Source organism: Notamacropus eugenii, chromosome 4 (genome assembly GCF_028372415.1).
Source record: "Notamacropus eugenii isolate mMacEug1 chromosome 4, mMacEug1.pri_v2, whole genome shotgun sequence".
Classification (NCBI taxonomy): domain Eukaryota; kingdom Metazoa; phylum Chordata; class Mammalia; order Diprotodontia; family Macropodidae; genus Notamacropus; species Notamacropus eugenii.
In genome coordinates this window covers 234,081,575-234,099,878 of record NC_092875.1, presented here as the reverse complement: position 1 = coordinate 234,099,878, position 18,304 = coordinate 234,081,575, and the positions used below count along the sequence as shown (strand labels likewise).

The 18,304-nt window shown below is 39.0% G+C and overlaps 1 protein-coding gene across 1 annotated transcript in view; it reads left to right on the top strand.

Annotated features, from left to right (window-relative positions):
• The first annotated feature begins 896 nt into the window (after nt 1-896).
• NDUFV2 (NADH:ubiquinone oxidoreductase core subunit V2) overlaps nt 897-18,304 on the top strand; it is a 35,735-nt gene continuing 18,327 nt past the window's right edge. Inside the window, exon 1 of the mRNA XM_072604250.1 lies at nt 897-1,172. Within this exon, the coding sequence (XP_072460351.1) occupies nt 1,119-1,172 (54 nt within the window). The 5' untranslated portion in view covers nt 897-1,118. The remainder of the gene's footprint in view (nt 1,173-18,304) is intronic.

The window sequence follows — 18,304 nt, the reverse complement described above, 5'->3', positions numbered from 1 at the left end:
TGACCTAGCTCAGCTTCTAGGATTTCCTGGAGGCCAATTGTTGTTCCCTGTCTCTGTCTTTTCTTGGCAAAGGTACTAGAGTGGTTTGCCATTTCCTTCTTTATCAGATTAAGGCAAATAGAAGTTATGTGTGGCCCCCAGCGTCACACGGCTAGCGTCAGACACCACATGTGAAGCCAGGTCTTCGGACTGCAGAGCCAGCCCTCTACCTACCCACTGCGCCACCTCGGTGCCAGTGCCTCTGCCCAAAAGCTCTTGCTTTTTCCCTTCCTAGTGGCCTACAGGAAAATGAATGGTCTCTTTCTCAGCAGAATGAACCCGGTTTTGGACTTTCTCACTTGTGTGCTCCTGTCTATTTTCAAATCCTAGCCCGGCCTTCAGGCGATTATTGCAGGTCAGCTAACACTTTTATGTATTCACTGCTTATCCAATTTCCCCTTTATCTAAGAAAAAATCCAAGAAATAAAAAGTTGGTGCTCCCATCCCCTCCAACATCAGAACCCTTCAGGTCAGCGCAGTTTGGTTCACTCCCAGAAGGGAAAGTGCAAAAGAAAATAATGTTTGAAAGGGAAACTGGTTTGCAGTGAAGCTCTCTGGGGGCAGGGATTGTTTCATTGTAGTTTCCGAAGGTTTAGCTTCAATCTGTTTTTTTTTAAACACAAGTGAGATTTATATGTTACCCCTCCAAGTCGTAATGAAAACCTTTTTTTTTAAATTAAGAATTCGACGTACTTTGAGACGCCCCCACCAGGGCTTTCCTTTAATTTATTGGACTACACGCCCCTCTTCTTTCGGGCGGGGTGGGCTCCGAGGCAAGCTCTGCAGGGGGCCGGCCCGCGAGAGCGCACAGAGCGCGGGGGCCGCTGCCCCGAGCCCGCTTTCACTCTCCGCCTCCCGGCTTCGGTGACCTTGAGCCCACCTCGCCGTACCCCTCCCTGCAAAGCGCAGCCCGCTCGCCGCAGAGCCCCACCCGGCGCGTCGGGAGCGGCTACGGCCACGCGCCCGAGCCCTGCCGTTCCGCGGTCGGAGATAGGTGTCGGGAGCGCGCACGCTGTGCGTTCCGAGCTCGTGCCTGCGGACTCCGGACTCAGCTGCGGGAAGCCGAAGACTGCGCCGCCATGTTCCTCTCCTCGTCACTCCGGGCGGGGGCCGCTGGTCTCGTCGCCCACTGGGTAAGGAGGCTCGGCATGGATTCTTGCACAGTCGCCGCCCGTCCTCTGCCCTCTCTGCAGTTTGGGCGCTGGAGCTTCCCGCGCGCCGGGCGGGCCTGCAGGCCCGGCAAGGACGCCGCGGCCTTGCTCTGCTCCCGGGGGTGGCCGCCGCCGTGGGCGCGGGGGGAGCGCCGGCCGCGGGCGGGCGGCCTTCAACCCGGGGCGGTGGCGGATGTGCCCCAAGTAACCGCTTTCCGTCCGTGCGGCCAGGGAGGACTAGGAAGCAGGAGCTGCCCCTCCAGTCCTATCTTTCTGGGATCCATCTAACGTTGACAACCGAACGTGTCCCCGACAGACCATGCCGCCACGCCCGCCACGCCCTCCCTCGGCCCCGCAGGGGGCGTCCTAGCCGTGCTTGTCCTTGCCCCGCCGCGCGGGGGTGACCTTCGGTCCTAGTGTGGAACATACTTTTGGGGCTGCCTGGGGGTTGGCTTTATCTTGCAGAAGCATTGGCGAGAACCGAGTCACCAGTATGACGCTAACTCGAGGCTGTGTCTAGTGGGGAGGTGGTGGAGTCCTCTGTAGTCTCGTGGATGTTCGCCAATGCCAGAGAACCAGGAAAATGCCGCTCCCGTGCTTTAACGTAGGCAGTCCTTAGGCCAGTGTTGACTGCGTGTCGGGGACCGAGCCGTTGACCCGGGGTTGTCGCGGGTGAGGGGTGAATTGGGTGTGTGGTGTCTTGCTTTTGATGGTCTATGTTCTGGAAGATAGGCGATCCTAGAAGAAGGAGTCAGCCGGTGGTTAGGGGTAGAGGAAGACGGATTTAACTTCATCTAAAGAAGAAGAAGAATTGGAGCTTTCTGAAACTGAAATGATACTGAGTTCCCTGTCACTGGAAGTGTTCGTACTCCTTGCTTTTGTCAGAAATGATGTAGAAAGAATTCATGGTTCCGTTTGGACCAGATGACCTCTAATGGTCTATGTAATTTAAGATACTGTTAACTTGTCAGATTGAACCTGTGGTTCCTTCAAACAGTTCTCTAGTAATAATAAGTAATAGGAAAAGTATTAGATTGCTGGGTGAAGGACGTATATATATTTTGTAAACTTTTGAATCACTTATCTGTTACAGTTATTTGAAGGAGTCAGTATGTGGGCAATAGAGAACCCGTTTATGCAATTCCAGTGGTTCCTAAACAAAACAAAATTGAGTTATGGAATTGGAGTGGGTGGATGTTTGTTATGAACTGCAAACTGGCTTTAAAAATAAGACAAAGAGTAGGATAAAGGAATACTTATCGGAGTGAAGAAATGTTAGGATCTCTCGGGATCAGTTCTAGGAACAACTTTGACATTTTATAAATGATCTTGGAGGGTGGAGGTGGAGATATGAAATCTCCATATTTGTAGATGATATTAAGGTCTTATGGTTAGACAGATGACATATAGCTTATGGGACCACAACAGAATTATTTCGTGTATGTGAGTGGGCAGAAAAGTAGCACATGAGCTTAAGTAAAGAGGAGGGCAGAGTAGTAAGTCTAGGGAAAAACAAGAATAATTATTCTCATAGATGGTGGATTTCAAGCTAAAATCTGCAGTCCAGGCAGGGGAACTGTAAATTGTCCTCAGTTCCCTGAAGATGCCAGCCATATTAATTTCAGCTTTCATGTATCTACATTTACCATTTGACTCAATTTGACAAAACATTTTTAAAGTACCCACTATCTACAAGAAATGCACTGTAGTAAGTGCCAGGAATACAAGTAAAAAAACTGAAATGCCCTGTCCTAAAAGTGCTTATTCTGAAGGGATACCATTTGCAGACAAATAATACAAAGTAGCTTCAAAAACAGAGTGCATTTTAAAAGGAGGGAAGGGAGATCAGTTATGGCTTTGCGTAGGAGAGTAGGAGATGGCACCTAAACAGAATCTTAAAGGAAGCCAGGGACTCTGTGAGGTAAAGGTGAAAGAAGAGTACATGCAAGACACAAGGGTTTACTGTGCAAAGGCATAGAGGTGTGAGATAGAATATCATGTCACTAACTTGCCAGTTTTGACTGAAACAGAATTTGTGAAGGGAAATAAAATATAGTAGAACTGGAAAACTGGATGAGAGCCAGACTGTAGAGGTTTTTAAATGCTAGGTTGAGGATTTAACATTTTTTAAATTTTCTTTTTTTTCTTTTAGTAGAGGGCTTAACTTGGTCTGATTTGTGTTTTAGGAATAACAATGTAATGGTTTTGTGGAGGGTGGTTTGGAGAAGGATAAGGAACCAGGGAGAGCAATTAGGAGTCTACTGCAGTAATCCAGATGAGAGGTGATAAGGGCCTGAATTAGTGTGGTGGCTGTGTGAATGGAGAGGTGGAGATATGGTTATAAGCTACATGGAGATAATATCAAACAAAATTTGGGATTTAATTGACTCTGAGAGTTCAAGGAGGTGGAAGAGTCTAAAATGACTCCTAGGTTTTGAAACTGGGTGGCTGGAAGGATTTGTCTTACCATAGATAAAAATGGGGATGTTTGAAGGAGAGATAGGTTTTGAGAAAAACTAATTACATTTTGGATATGTTGAGTTATAATACATGTGGGACATAAAGGTGGAGATATCTAGCAGGCAATTGGTAATACAGGACTAGAGTTCAAGAGAGAGAGTCTTCTACATAGAGATGATTATTAAACAAAAATTAAATGTGACCTGATGAGATCACCAGGAGAGTGTAGAGGGAAGAGAGGAGAGCCATTACAGAGCCTTAGTCCCACCCATATTTAATGGCAGTAGGACACCAATGTAAGAAAGGAGACTGAGGAACACTGAGGCTGGTAATAAGAGGACCAGTAAAGATCAAGAGAGTATCCAGGAGGAGGGGGTGTTTGAGAAAGATAACAACTGAGAGAAGGGCTTTAGATTTAGCAGTTGAAATTTTTTGATAACGTTGGAGGGAGCAGCTTCAGCGCAGTGGTTGGTTCAGAAGTCAAGACTGCAAGAAATTGAGGAGAGGATGTGTATGTGAAGTCGAAGAGTCTCGACAGTACTTTCTAGAAGTTTGGCTGGGAAAGGGAGAAGCTGTATAGCACAGTAGTTTGATGGACTGGCAGGATCAAGTGTTGGAGATCTGTCTGTGTTTGTAGGTGGCAGAGTAGGGGGTTCAGTGGATAAGGAGAGTGGAGAAGTGTGTGGTAGTGAGGATGAGAAAGGGATAGAGGTGGCCATAGTAGGAGTTAGGATGACAGGGCAAGGGATTCATAGAGCAGCTAACAGGTAATGGCTGAATTAATTGGTCAACTATAGTGTCAAGACTAGAAAGGGGGAGAGAAGGGAAGTCAGAGCAGGGATGATGACTGGGGGTGGGGATGGAAGAACAGGAGGTCACAGTGAGTTTGAAACTTAGATTTAGAAGGGATGAGGCAGAAAGAGATATTGAAGGATATTGAAGATTATATTTAGAGTGAAGAATTCCAGGCTTCTGTTTTATAGATGAATTATGAATTATTGTTAGAGCAAGAGAGGACAGAAGACAGCATGGACTTTATGGTTACAAAGCTCTTGAGCTATATTATTCAGTTTTCAATCTTAACAGCAACCCCATGGGTTCAAGTAGTAACACCTCTCCTTTTATAAAAGAGGTATCTGAAATTCACAGGTTATATAGTTGTTGGCAGGTCTTTTGGTATAATAGGAGAATGTATTTAGAGTCAGGACCTGGTTTTAAATTCTTAATTTGCTATTAGTTAATCTTTGCTCACTGGTGGGTTTATTTTAATTTAGTTTGCAGCTGTAAAATGAAGGATTTCGATTGAATTATGTGTAGGGTCCCTTCTAGCTCAAACACTTAATGATCTCTTTAAGGTGTTTGAATACAGGAGATAATTGGTACAGACATAATTTGGGATTAGAATCTTGGTCAGTCCATAGTTCTTATCATTGTCCCCTGTAGTCTTAAAAGAAAAAGTCGTGTAGGACTATTTTCTTTGCTTACCTTAGGTATTTATGTGTTTAATAATTATCAGGAGGGTATTGGAAATAAAACCATGATATTAACATTTAATCAGTACTATTGCAAAGCACTGTGTCCCAGTATTAGGGATGAAAGACACAAAACAAGGAGCTTACATTATACTTGGGGGGAGGTACACATGTGTACACATCTAAGCAAATATAAAATGTATACAAAATAATTTCAGAGAGAGGGTGCCCTAACAGCTGGGAAAGGTCTCATATAGAGGCTGGCTCTTGAACTGAGCTTTGAAGGAAGCTACCAATTCAAAAAAGCATAAATAAACAGGTAGTGCATTGCTCTGCTCAGAGGCCTGTGGACAGGAAATGAAAAGACATGTATAAGGAACAGTGAGAGCTATATGACTGGAAAGTAGAGTGTTAGAAGGGAAGTACTCTGTAATAAACCTGAAAAACTAGCCTGGAGTCAGGTGCGAAAGGATTTAAGTTCCTAACAGAGGAGTTTATATTTTATTAACTTGTAGCAGATTTTCAGCAGGGAATAGCTTGGTCAGATTTGTGCTTTAGGAATACAACAGGGAGGTGAGTGGAAGACGGACGGATTGGAGAGGTAGCGTGATGCAGTACAGTGTCAGACTTGAAGTCTGGAAGGTATTCTGGGCAAGTCATTTAATCGTTTTTTTCCTCAGTTTCCTCATGTATAAAATGGAGATAATAATACCTACCTCTGGATTATTTTGAGAATCAAATGAGAGAATGTGCTTTGCAAACCTTAAAGGCTGTGTTAGCATATTTTTACTATTAGAGAAGGGAGGACTAGAGGCAGAAAAATCAGTTAGGAGACTTGGAATAGTCTAAGCAAGAGGTGATGAGAACCTCAACTGAAGTCGAATCCTATAGTTTTCTTCCTTGCATGGCTAATCTTTTTGAAAAGGCCATCTATTTTCAAAGCCTCCTCTTACTTTCCTTTACTCTCCTCTTAACTTTGTATTCAGACTTCTGACCTCATCATTCTACTGAAACTGTTCTGTCCAAAGTTACCAGTGAATTCTTAATTGCCAACTCTAATGACCTTTTCCCAGTTCACCCTCTATATACTCCCTCTTTTCTGGGTTTATGTGACACTGTTCTGTCCTACTTACCCAACTTCTCTTTCTCTGTGTCCTTTACAGCGTATTCTTCCAAGTCATGCTTCCTAACCATGGGTCTTCAAGCCTCTGTCCCAGGCTGCCTCTATACTACTTTTCTTGATGATCTAATCAGTTCTTATGGATTCAGTTAGCCTCTCTATGAGAATGTATTGAGTTTCAGATCTGTTTAGCTAACCCTAATTTCTCTCCTTACCTTCATTCTCAAATCTCTAATTGCCTACTAGTTCTCTCTGACTGAATGTCTTATCGATTCAGTAGGTATCATCCCTTACTCCTTGGTACTCTCATCCTTCATATCCAAGTCTTATTGTTTCTTCTTCTGTATTCTTTCTCACATATACTCCTTTCTCTCTCCTACACTGCCACCATTCTTATCAGGTTGTCATTCTGTCGTACCTGGACTATTGAAATAGCCTACAATAGGACTATTGAAATAGTCTCCCTACCTCATATCTCTTCTCATTCTAGTCCATTTTCCACTCAACTGTCAAACTGATCGTCCTAAAACAAAGGTCTGACCAGATCACTGCCTATTCCATAAATTCCAGTGGTTCCCTGCCACTTTCAGGATCAAATGTAAAATCATATTTGACCTTCAGAGCCCTTCCTAACTTTCTACCTTCTTTGCTTTTCCTCAAATGTAGCATTCTATCTCCTGACTTAGGACTTTTTTTTGTATTGATTTATTTTTAGTTTTCAACATTTACTTCCATAAGATTTTGAGTTCCAAATTTTCCTCCCCTTCCCTCCCTCCAAGATGGCATGTAATCTGATAGAGGCTATACACATACATTCACATAAACATTTTCACATTAGTTGTATTGTAAAGAAGAATTAGAACCAATGGAAGGAACTTTGAGAGAGAAGACATACAAAAAAGAGAGCAAATAGTATGTTTCTTCATTCAGATTCCATAGTTCTTTTTCTGGACGTGGACAGCATTTTCTACCATTCCAACTCCATTTGCGGTTGTCTTAGATCCTTGTATTGCTGAGAAGAGCTAAGTCTATCAGTCATTGCACAATGTTGTTGTTACTGTGTACAGTGTTCTCCTGGTTCTGCTCACTTTACTCAGCATTAGTTCATATAAGTCTTTCCAGGTTTTTCTGAAATTCATCTGCTCATCATTTCTTATAGAATAATAGTATTTCACTACATTCATATACTACAACTTGTTCAGCCATTCCCCAGTTGATGGGCATCCCCTCAATTTCCAATTCCTGGCTATCACAAAAAGAGCTGCTATAAATATTTTTGTACATGTAGGTCCTTTTCCCATTTTTATAATCCTTTGGGATGCAGATCTAGGAATGGTATTGCTGGGTCAAAGGGTATGCACAGTTTTATGGCCCTTTGGGCATAGTTCCAAATTGTTCATCAGAATGGTTGGATTAGTTCACAACTCCACCAATAATGCATTAGTGTTCCAATTTTCCACCTCTCCAGCATTTATCATTTTCCTGTGTTTTCATGTTAGCAATCTGATAGGTGTGATGTGGTACCTCAGTGTTGTTTTGATTTGCATTTCTCTGATCAATAGTGATTTAGAGCATTTTTTTATATGACTATAGAGAGCTTTAATTTCTTGCTCTGAAAACTACCTGTTTGTGTACTTTGACCATTTATCAATTGGGGAATGATTTGTATTTTTATAGATTTGACTCAGTTCTCAATTTGTTTTAGAAGTGAGGCCTTTCTTAGAGACACTAGTTGTAAAAATTGTTTCCTAGCTTTCTGCTTCCCTTCTAATCTTTGGTTGCATTGGCTTTGAACAAAAGCTTTTTGATTTAATGTAATCAAAACTATTCATTTTGCATTTCATGATGTTCTCTATCTCTTGTCTGGTCATGAATTCTGATGTTCTCCATAAATCTGATAGGTAAACTATTCTTTGCTTGCCTAGTTTGTGTATAGTATCAGCCTTTATATCTAAATCGTGTACCCATTTTGACTTTATATCTTGGTATACAGTATAAGATATTGGTCTATGCCTAGTTTCTGCCATATTTATTTTCCAGTTTTCCCAGCAGATTTTGTGAAACAGTGAGTTCTTACCCCAGAAGCTGGAGTCTTTGAATTTATCAAACAGTAGCCATTGACTACTGTGACTCAGAGAACATTTTCACTGGTTGTTCCCCAAGTCTGGAATTCTTTCTCACCCCACTCCATCTACAGGTTTCTCTGACTTCCTTCATTTTCCAACTAAATTCCACCTTCTATAGAAAGCTTTTCCTGATCCCCTTTAAAGCTAGTGTTTAATGCTTCCCTTAATGATTATTTCCTTTCTGTCCTGTATATATCTTGTTTTTACATTATTATTTGCTTGTTGTATCCCCTATTAAAACTGAGCTCCATGAAACCAGTGATGTTGCCTTTCTTCATATCCCCAGCATACAGTGCCTGACACATAATAGGTGCTTAGTAAATGTTTATTGACTTGACTAGAATGATGGTGGTATGATTGAAAGAAATAGGGAAATAACAGAAAGGGTGGGTTTTCAGGGAATAATGAGTTCTATTTTGGACATATTGAGTTTTCACTGCTTATGCAGTTATAAATATCTACTAGACAATTGCTAATGTGGGATTAGAGCTCATAAGGGAGAGCAGGACTGAATAAATACATCTGGGAAGAATCTGCATAAAGATAATTGAGTCCATGGGAACTGATGAGATCACTCAGAAACAATGGATATGGAGAAGAGTATCTAACAAGTTACTGGTGAGCTGTGGGTGATGATCCAGCAAAGGAGGATGAGAAGCACCAAGGAAGAGAAGGGTTCCAGAATGTTACACAATTTCAAGAGGCTGGAGATAGTTGGTAATGTCAGATGTTGAATACAAGACTAGAAGAATAAAGACTGAGAAATGCTATTAGGGCAATTAAGGAAGGAATTCTTCTGACTCTGAAGAGAGAAGTTTTCAGCTGAGTGATGAGGCCAAACCAGACTGCAGGAGCTTAAGTTAAGAATGAGAATAAAGGGAATGGAGGCCATAGCATTTTCTAGACAGGAGGTCCAATACAAGAACTCAAGAAGCAGCATGGTGTGAATAGAGCCATGGACCTGGAATAAGGAGGAATTTGATTCAAATCCTGCTTCTGACAGTTGTTAGCTATGTATGTTAACTATGACCATAGGTAATCACTTAACCTCTCTGGACCTTAGTTTCCTCATCTGTAAAATAAGAGAATTGGTCTCATGACCTCTGAGGTCCCTTCTAGGTCTGTGATCCTATGACCCATGTAGGGGTGATGTGAAGAATAAAATGGGGATAGGGTGTAGGATACAAGTAAAAGAGTTTTCACTTTGTCAAAAAGAAGGGCAGCCTTTATTAGAAACTAGAATAGAAGGGGGGGGAGAATGGGGGATGTCAAAGGGTTTTGAGATGTAGGAGAGGAGGTTATGGTGAATGATTTCTGTTTTCTCAGTAAAGTGAAATGTACTGTACTTAAAATATTACACACAGTTTTTATTGCAACTTAAAAAATTATGAACCTTTTAGAAAAGGAGAAATAAAATAAGGCTAGACTAAAGAGATTAGGACTCAAATTCTGGGAAAATGAAAATTGATGGAGAGCAAAGTTAAAAGGTATGGACTAAATAAAAACAGTTTAGAAGACAACCCATGATGCTTGAAGGTGATTATCATAGATAAAGAAAAAGGAAATACTACTTTGTACAGAGAACATTGAGATACATTTATAGATAATGATAGTGATATTCATGGCATGTTTCTTAACCTTTTGGGTTTTGAAGAAGGGCTCCAAGCATCCCTTGAAACCACTCCCAGATAGATTACTATTGGATCACTGATCTTGAGTAGAATGCCATTTATTGTAGTGTTGTGTTTATTAGCATTTTGGATATGATTCTGAAAAGCCATATGCTGTACATATTTGAGGCAAAGATTTGGGTGCAGTGAACCCTAAAGAAGCAAATAGAGTATTTAACCTGTAAAGTGCAATGTGATCATAGTTTTATTGAGGATACAGTGCAGCTATAGGTTCCATTTTGTACCCTTATTTCTGATCTTCTGTGAATAAAAGTGGGATTCATTACCAAAGAGGAGTTCCTTGACTTGACTAGATAAAAGATATAAATAAGGTAAATAAGTTTCAGTTGGTCAAAAGTCAGTCTTTCACTAAGTATTATATGCTTACTAGGTTTAAAATACTACTCTTAAGTGATAGACATAGAAAAAAATGAGCAAATTCCTTAAGAAACTTATATTTGAATGGGAAGAGAAAATGTGTACACATAAATTCATACAGAACCTATACAAAAATGAATATTAGGTAGCTTTGGGAGGGGATTCCTTAGCAGTTAGGGGGACCAGGAGAGGTTTCAAGAACTGAGACCTGAAGGAAACCCAGGGGTTCCAACAGGCAGAAGTGAGAAGGAATCCATACCAGTTTAGGGACAACCAGGACCAAAGGCTTGGACATGGAACATCATTTGTTTTGTATTTTTAATTAATTATTTTAAACTTAAATACACAATAGAAAAGGAAAATACTTGTGAATTTAAATATTAAAACAAATACAAAATAATAAAAGGGAAAAAAGCATTGCCATGTGCACAGCAGAACTTGAGAAGACTCAAAATATACAGCAATGAATTTCCATTTTAAGAAAGCTAATATAATAAATACTATGTGTTGTGTTCAGAGCTTTTTTCTTCTAAATTTTCTTTTGTTTTCTTCTATGCACTTTTTACTTTGTTCTACTTTTTGCCCCTTCCCCAAGAAGGTACAGTTAAGCGTGGATATACACACATACACCACATACACATACATATACTTAGATATGTGTGTGTGTGTATCTGTGTGTATATATATATATTCATATGCATCTATGCAAGAACATATTATATTGTCCGCTGTTAGTTTGAGGGTGGATTACTTACTCCTTCATAAGTCCTACTCTTTCCGTATTGTTCTAAATCTACCAGGTCTCATTTCCTACACCATAGTAATATTCCATCCTTATACTGTCTGGTTATTTTAAGTAGTCTAAAACAATATCGATTAATATTAACATAGTGTAGTTTCCCTATTTCTCTCTTACCATTAAATCTATTTTAGCTTTAGCTTTGTCTGAGATCATGATTACTGTCCCTGCTTTTTTTTCCTAATAAAATCTCCTCCTGACCTTTATTTTATGTTTGTGTGTATCTCTTATTTCCTTTCCCCTTGACTCCTCTTCTTTACTTCTCCCAGCTACTTTGTCCTCCTGTTACCTACACTTCCCCAGGATCCTTCCCTTATTTTCCCATTCATCTAAACACCTTTATGTTACACCCACCCCATCCTAGTCCCCCCCCCCCAGAAGTTCCTCCCCTATGCTTTCCTTCTTCCTTATCCCCTTCTCCTTTTTTTTTCTGAATTTAGAAGACTTTAATACCCTTCTACCAGAACTAACAACCCTCCTCCCCCATCTAATTCCTCTTGTGTCAGTGTTTCCTCTCAGGAATCATTTCTATAAAATTATTACTCTTCTTACCTGTTCCTAAGCAATTTTGCTTTTAAAATCATCATACTCAGCTCTACCCCAATCTTTTTTACGAACTACCCAATTACTAATAAGAATCTTAGACATACATTTTACAGTCCCTCGTATAAAAGGTAAACAGTCCTTCCTTATCTAGTCCCTTATAATTAGTCTTTGATATGTACCTCAAATCTTCTGTTAAGTTCAGGGTTTTGGGGTTTTTTTTAATGAAATCCTTCCTGAAAGTCTAACGCTTCTTTAAATGCCCATTTTTTTTTTTCATTCAGGAGTATGCTTAATTTTTCTGGGAATGATATTTTTGGTTGCAACCCTAGTTCTTTTGCTCTTAGATATATGGTGTTCCAAGACCTGTGGTCCTTTAATATAGCCACTACAAAGTCTTGTGTGATTCTAATAATGGCACTACCGTATTTAAATTGTTGTTTTGTTTTTCTCATAGTATTTTATCTTTGAGCTGGGAAATCTGACCTTTTGGTTTTCCTCATAGAATCTCTTTCAGGTGGTGATTAGTGGATAGTTATAGTTTTGATATCCTGGTTATTAGGGCTCAGGCCTGGAATACGTAGTAGTTTTATGTAAACATTTTTAATTTTTCTCTCCTGACCAATTATAAAATTTAGTTTTTGAGTTTTACCATTAATTTTTTTAGTCCATATTGGTTTTTAGATGTTCAAAAACCTTTCCCCTTAAAATTCTACTATGGTTCTGGGTTCTAAAAGGACTTTGCAAGTTTTGGCAGATTCCAATGAACTGAAATTATAGTATGATCCCCACAAAAGACCAACCTAACTAAATTTGGAAATATTCATCACAAAAAAGATTGGCAACCAGGTGAGAAATGAGTTTTTGACAGTGATAATTTGTGAAACCCTATATAGAAGCATGGAGGGATTAAATCTTGTATTGGTGGAAGGAATACATACTTGGATGAAATCACAGGCCTTTCATTGTAGGAGTTTTAAAAATAAATTGTAATTAAAATATAACTATTACTGCCATTAAAAATTGAAAACCAAAAGTTATCTATGTAAAATAATAACGTTCTGACCCTTGGAGGCATGGTGAGGATTGCTAAGAACTGAATGAAAAAGTGTAGCTCAAGAAGTTAAAAATAATTAATAGGCAGCTCCTAATTTCTAGTTTTAACTGGTGCCTCTGCATAGTGGTGAAACCCCAAAGTAGTCATTAATGGTTAATAGTCATTAATGGCCACCTTAGAAAGCAGTCTTTAAGAGAGTGCCCCAGGGGTTTTGTTTTTTGTTTTTGTTTTTTGGTTCTGTGCTATTGAACATTTTTATCAGGTCTGGGAATATGTTTTTTATGACGTTTATCAGCTTTTCAAATGACACAAAGCTAGGATGGAAGTACAGATTGAATAATTGACAAGATCATGTCTTTCTAGATAGGACATTGAACTGAAGATAAGATGACATTTAATGTTATACTTCCATTTTGATTTTTAAAAATTAGCTTTCAAAAAGTAGTCTTGGGAGAGGATAGCTATCATTTCATCTTCATAAAAAAGATCTGGGGGATTTAGTAGACTGCAAGTTCAGTAATAATCAATGGTGTAATATAGAATAGTGGAAAGAATGCTGGATTTGTAGTCAGAGGATTGGAATTCAAATCTCAACTCAGCTATTTGCTATCTGTGTGACTTTATGCAAGATCTTTCCAGGTCTGATTTTCTCATTTGAAATAAGGTTGAACTAGCTGATCTTAAAAGTGTCTTCCAGGTAATCCTAAATATGGAGTTAGTGAGAGGAATAAAGGAAATATGTAGATAGCTTCTTTAAGCAAGAGAGTAGAAAATATTTATTAACTCAAATGGTTTACTTTAAAATATAAAACCTTTGATTTTATCATCTCTGGAGCTCTTAGTTTTGCTGTGAGGGAATAACAATCCTGAGAGGAAATAATATATTCTCTAAAGAACATATGGCTGCACATTGTACTGTAGAGAATCCTAAAATCCTTTATTCCTTTTGAGGCAGTCTGGTTGTTAAAGTGAGTAAGCTGGAATTGGAACCTACATTATTACTTCTGCTTTATATCAGGACATGTTCTTACTAGGAAAATTATTTGGATTTTCTGTAAACATTTATACTTCTCTCATTTGGAACTTATTGAGTGGATTGTAAACATTTCATAGTCTAGTGGAAAAAACTTTGTATACTTGGAGTCAGCCCAGGTTGACTAGGCTTTTTTATCTACCAAAGGCCTACTACCTACCTCTAACTGGTATTAGAATCATTCTTTTACCCCATATGAGATAAAACTGAGATTGTCCATCAAACAATGCTAATTCAAATGCCTAGGATCTCGGTTTTTCCTTTAGTTCAATGATGGTTAAAATGATTTGTTCCTTGCTAATCCAAAGTAGTTTTGAGAATAAATGTGATATAGGTGAACTGCTTTAGATGCTAAATGTAAAATTATAAGGCAGTTGTGTACCCACTTAATAACAGTTTTGTGAATCAGTGTACTGTATCAAAAGATCATAATAGTGTAATATCTTTCTTTAAAGTCAGGCAAAAGCTTTTTAAAAGAAGTAAAACTTTTTTTATTCCAAATGTAAACACCAAAAAACCAAAAACGTCCTTTTCCTTATACAAAGTAGAGCAGATGAATATCATGCATGAAATTGAGAGTTCATGTTAGTACACAGTATCTTTTCATAAGTATATGGGCTGGAACTTCATTGTGTTGTCAGAATCCAATAATTTGACATTATTGTTCATTACTGATAAAATTTCCCTTTGGCTCCAACAGTGGAACTGTGTTTGCTAATTTGCAAGGCTGCTAAATAGTTAATTTCTATTGTTTAGTGGTTTCAGTCATGTCTGGCTCTTCCTGATCCCATTTGGGATTTTCTTGGCAAAATACTAATGTAGTTTTGCCATTTCCTTCTCTGACTCATTTTACAGATAAGTGAACTGGGGTAAACAGTTAAGTCACTTGCCCAGGTCACACAGCTAGTAAGTGTCTGAGGCCAGATTTGAACTCAGGTCTGCAGACTCCAGGTCCAGTGCACTACCTCGCTGCCCAATGAATAAAATTTTCTAAAGCAAGCTGATGCCATGACATCTTGGTAAACTTAATTATATTCAGATGTGTCAAACTGCTCAGATGTAGTACCAGTGAACAAACTATGTAACTCAAGAGCCAACCATTTACTAGAAATGAGGTATTCTATTTAGTTTATGTTCTTGATGGTGTGCATTAATGGAAGAACAGCATCAGAGATAATATAAAAGAGTAGATATGTACTCTGCCCTGTCAGGAACAGCATAGTTGAGGGAAGGCCAACTTGTTCTTGTCTATCTAACCTATTTTCTATCCCATGTAGCTCTTAATTTCTCTCATAGTAGTTTTTTTTTTTTAAGATTTATATTTTTCTTCAGCAGCATTGAAGCAATCAAAATACCAGATTTGGGAGGCAGAATGTTTTCCTATCTTGGAGTCAGGAATGACCTTGGTTTGGCATTTAGTAGTTAGTAAATCTAGACCAACCTTCTTATTCTACAGTTGAGGAAACTGAGGCCTAGGGAGTTTAAGTGACTTGTCTCTGGTTACACAGTGAGCTTCAGAGTGGGGATTAGAAACTAAGTCCTCTTACTCCAGAGCTAGTGCTCTTTGCATGGTCATGATGAAAACCGGTAGAATATACAGTGCTTCTTCTGGGCAGATAGGGCACATCTGTCTTTATATTTCTACCTTTTAATGCGATGCCTGTCACAAAAGTGGACATATATGCAAGGGTATTGTGATGAACAACTAGAAGACATGTAAAATACTGTATAACCCTTAAATTATTGTGTGTGTATAGCTGTTGTCACTCATCTCTGAATAAAAACTAAGATTTATATAGACTTTCTCTTACAAGCAGTTCTAAGCTAGGCAGTACAGTTATCACCTCCATTTCACAGATGGGAGAATTGAGGCCCCATTAGATTAAAGAGTCTGTTTATTACATCTCTCACACTGGGAATGTTTTTATCCATTGCACCATTGCACTCTCAGAGTAAGTGTTTGGGGCTACTTAAAAGAATGTCAGATTTGGTTTTGTTAGAATTTATCCCTTTCTCTTGAAAGTTATTTATTATTCCAGGTAGATTATATTAGTTTCTTTTGTTCTCAGGGGAGAGAGGAAGTTGATCCAGGAGCTTCATGTTAAAGGGAAATGGAGAAAATAATGGGGCTACGTATGGCAGGGGCTTTGGAACTCAGCTACATAGTAAGGAAGAGACTTCAGATCCTAGAATATCTGAGAATAAGTTGTGTATATTAATATAGCTATGATAATAATTCACTGTCTAGAAGTCTCTCATGTAGTAACCTCAGCTATCAGAGAAAGCATACTTCACTACATCACTGGATCTGTGATCTCAGTCAATAAATATTAAGCACCTACTACATGGCAAGCACTGAGCTAAATGCGGGGGGATACAGAATAAGTCCCTACCCTGAAAGAGCTCACAGTGTAACGGGAGAGATTTGATGATACATCAACACCTAGAATCTCTCTCTGTCAGTGGTAACATAAGTAAACTTTGTAAGGAAGTAGCAATTATCCAGTAGTTTATGCCCTTAGCCTGAAGAATTTAAGATCCTTGTGGTTGTAAAACATCCTACACAAAAATGTGCAAGTGCAGGAAGATTTCAATGGTCTGTTCTTTCTGTAAATATGAAAAAATGGTGTCAGAATGGATCTTAAATAACAATCCCAAGTTTAAAAAATATTTTGCATTTACTTTTACATTTACTACGTGACTACAATAAAAAAGGCATTGTGCTCAGGTAGCAGAGGATGCACAGCCAAAAATAAAATGGTCCCTTTGGGGACAGGGAGAGGGTGAAACTATGTATTTACACAAGAAAGTAAATACAAAGTGACATTATTGAAAGCCCACACTAGCACCTGGGACGTTCAGTAAATGCCTCTCTTGTAAGAGGTCACTCTTGAGCCTTTACGAGAGCCCAGGATTCCAAAAGACAGGAGAAGGAAGAGTATTCCAGATATAGGAGACACATACGTATTATGTACATAATTTGCATACATAGGTGCATGCACACGGCAAAGGCCAGGAGGTAGGATATGAGAAATTGTGTCCAGGAAAACAGGTTTGGGTGGATTGTAGAGTATACAAAGATCAGATAAATGGAAAGGAATCACTACAACTTTTTGAGCAGCGTAAAAAATTTTTTCCTAAATGCTTGCAATTTGAATTTTTTTTAAAAATCTGATCTTCAGTTTCATTGGTATAGGGAACTTCTGGCAAGGAAAATTTCCTGCATAAGTGTAGAAAATGTTCTGCAGATGCCTTGGGCACTGAAAGGATGTGACTTTAACCAGGGTCACACAGCCAAGCTTATCAGAGAGAGGACCCATATCTTCCTCGCTGAGCTGACTTCTTATCATCTACTTTGAAATATTGCTTTTTTGGTTTTTATTTTTTGTTTTTTTTTAATTTTTCATTCATTTATTTATTTTTATTTTATTTATTTTTTTCTAATTTTAATTATTATTTTCATGTCAACTTGTAAAAAACACAGAATGCGATATTTTGTTTTCTTCTTTAGTATTTCTTGTCTTATGGAGTCACTGAGTTCTTTTTGCTCCATTCTGCTTTTTAGGGAGTTCACTACTTGGGTAAGGTTTTCAACTTTCTGTTCAAAGCTGTGTCTTCCCTTTAGGGCCTAGCACAGGATCTGTTGTTGTTGTTCTTTCGTTTCAGTTGTGGCTAACTCTTCCTGTCTCCATTTTGGGTTTTCTTGGCAAAGATACTGGAGTCGTTTGCCATTTCTTTCTCTAACTCATTTTACAAATGAGGAAACCGAGTTTGAAGTGTGAAGTGAGTTGACCAGGGTCACACAGCTAGTAAGTGTCTGAGGCCAAATTTGAACTCAGTAAAATGAGTCTTCCTGACTTCAGGTTTGGCACTATCCACTGTGACACCTAGGTTGCCCCCCTTCATTGATAGGATTTCACTAAATGTTTGTTGAACAAATTGATTATTGTATATAAAGAGTCAGGTGGTAGTCATGTTTACAATGAGATTTAAAAGACTGGGTTTTTAATAGTATTGAGATAATTTTTAGCTCTTCATTGTACTTTCACCTCCATACTCTACACAGTCATTCTGTTTGACTCTAAAGGTCCAGATTCTGTTAATGACAAATTTGGTGAGAAGAGAAAACACAGATATTGGTATGTGTGTAATCCAAAGACTATTGAGACAAATTAATCCTAAAGAGATACAATACTAAAGAGTATTCTTGTAAATCAGTGCCTTCCACTGTATCCCTGTATTTTTTCAGTTATCGTGTTTAAATAAAATCCCTTGGTCCATCTAACTACCAACCTTATGACCTTAGGGTCAGCTAGGTGGTGCAGTGGATAGAGCACCAGTGCAGGAGTCAGGAGGACCTGAGTTCAGATGTCACCTCAGACACTTGACACTCACTAGCTGTGTGACCTTGGACAAGTCACTTAACTCCAGTTGCCTCATCCTGGGTCATCTCCAG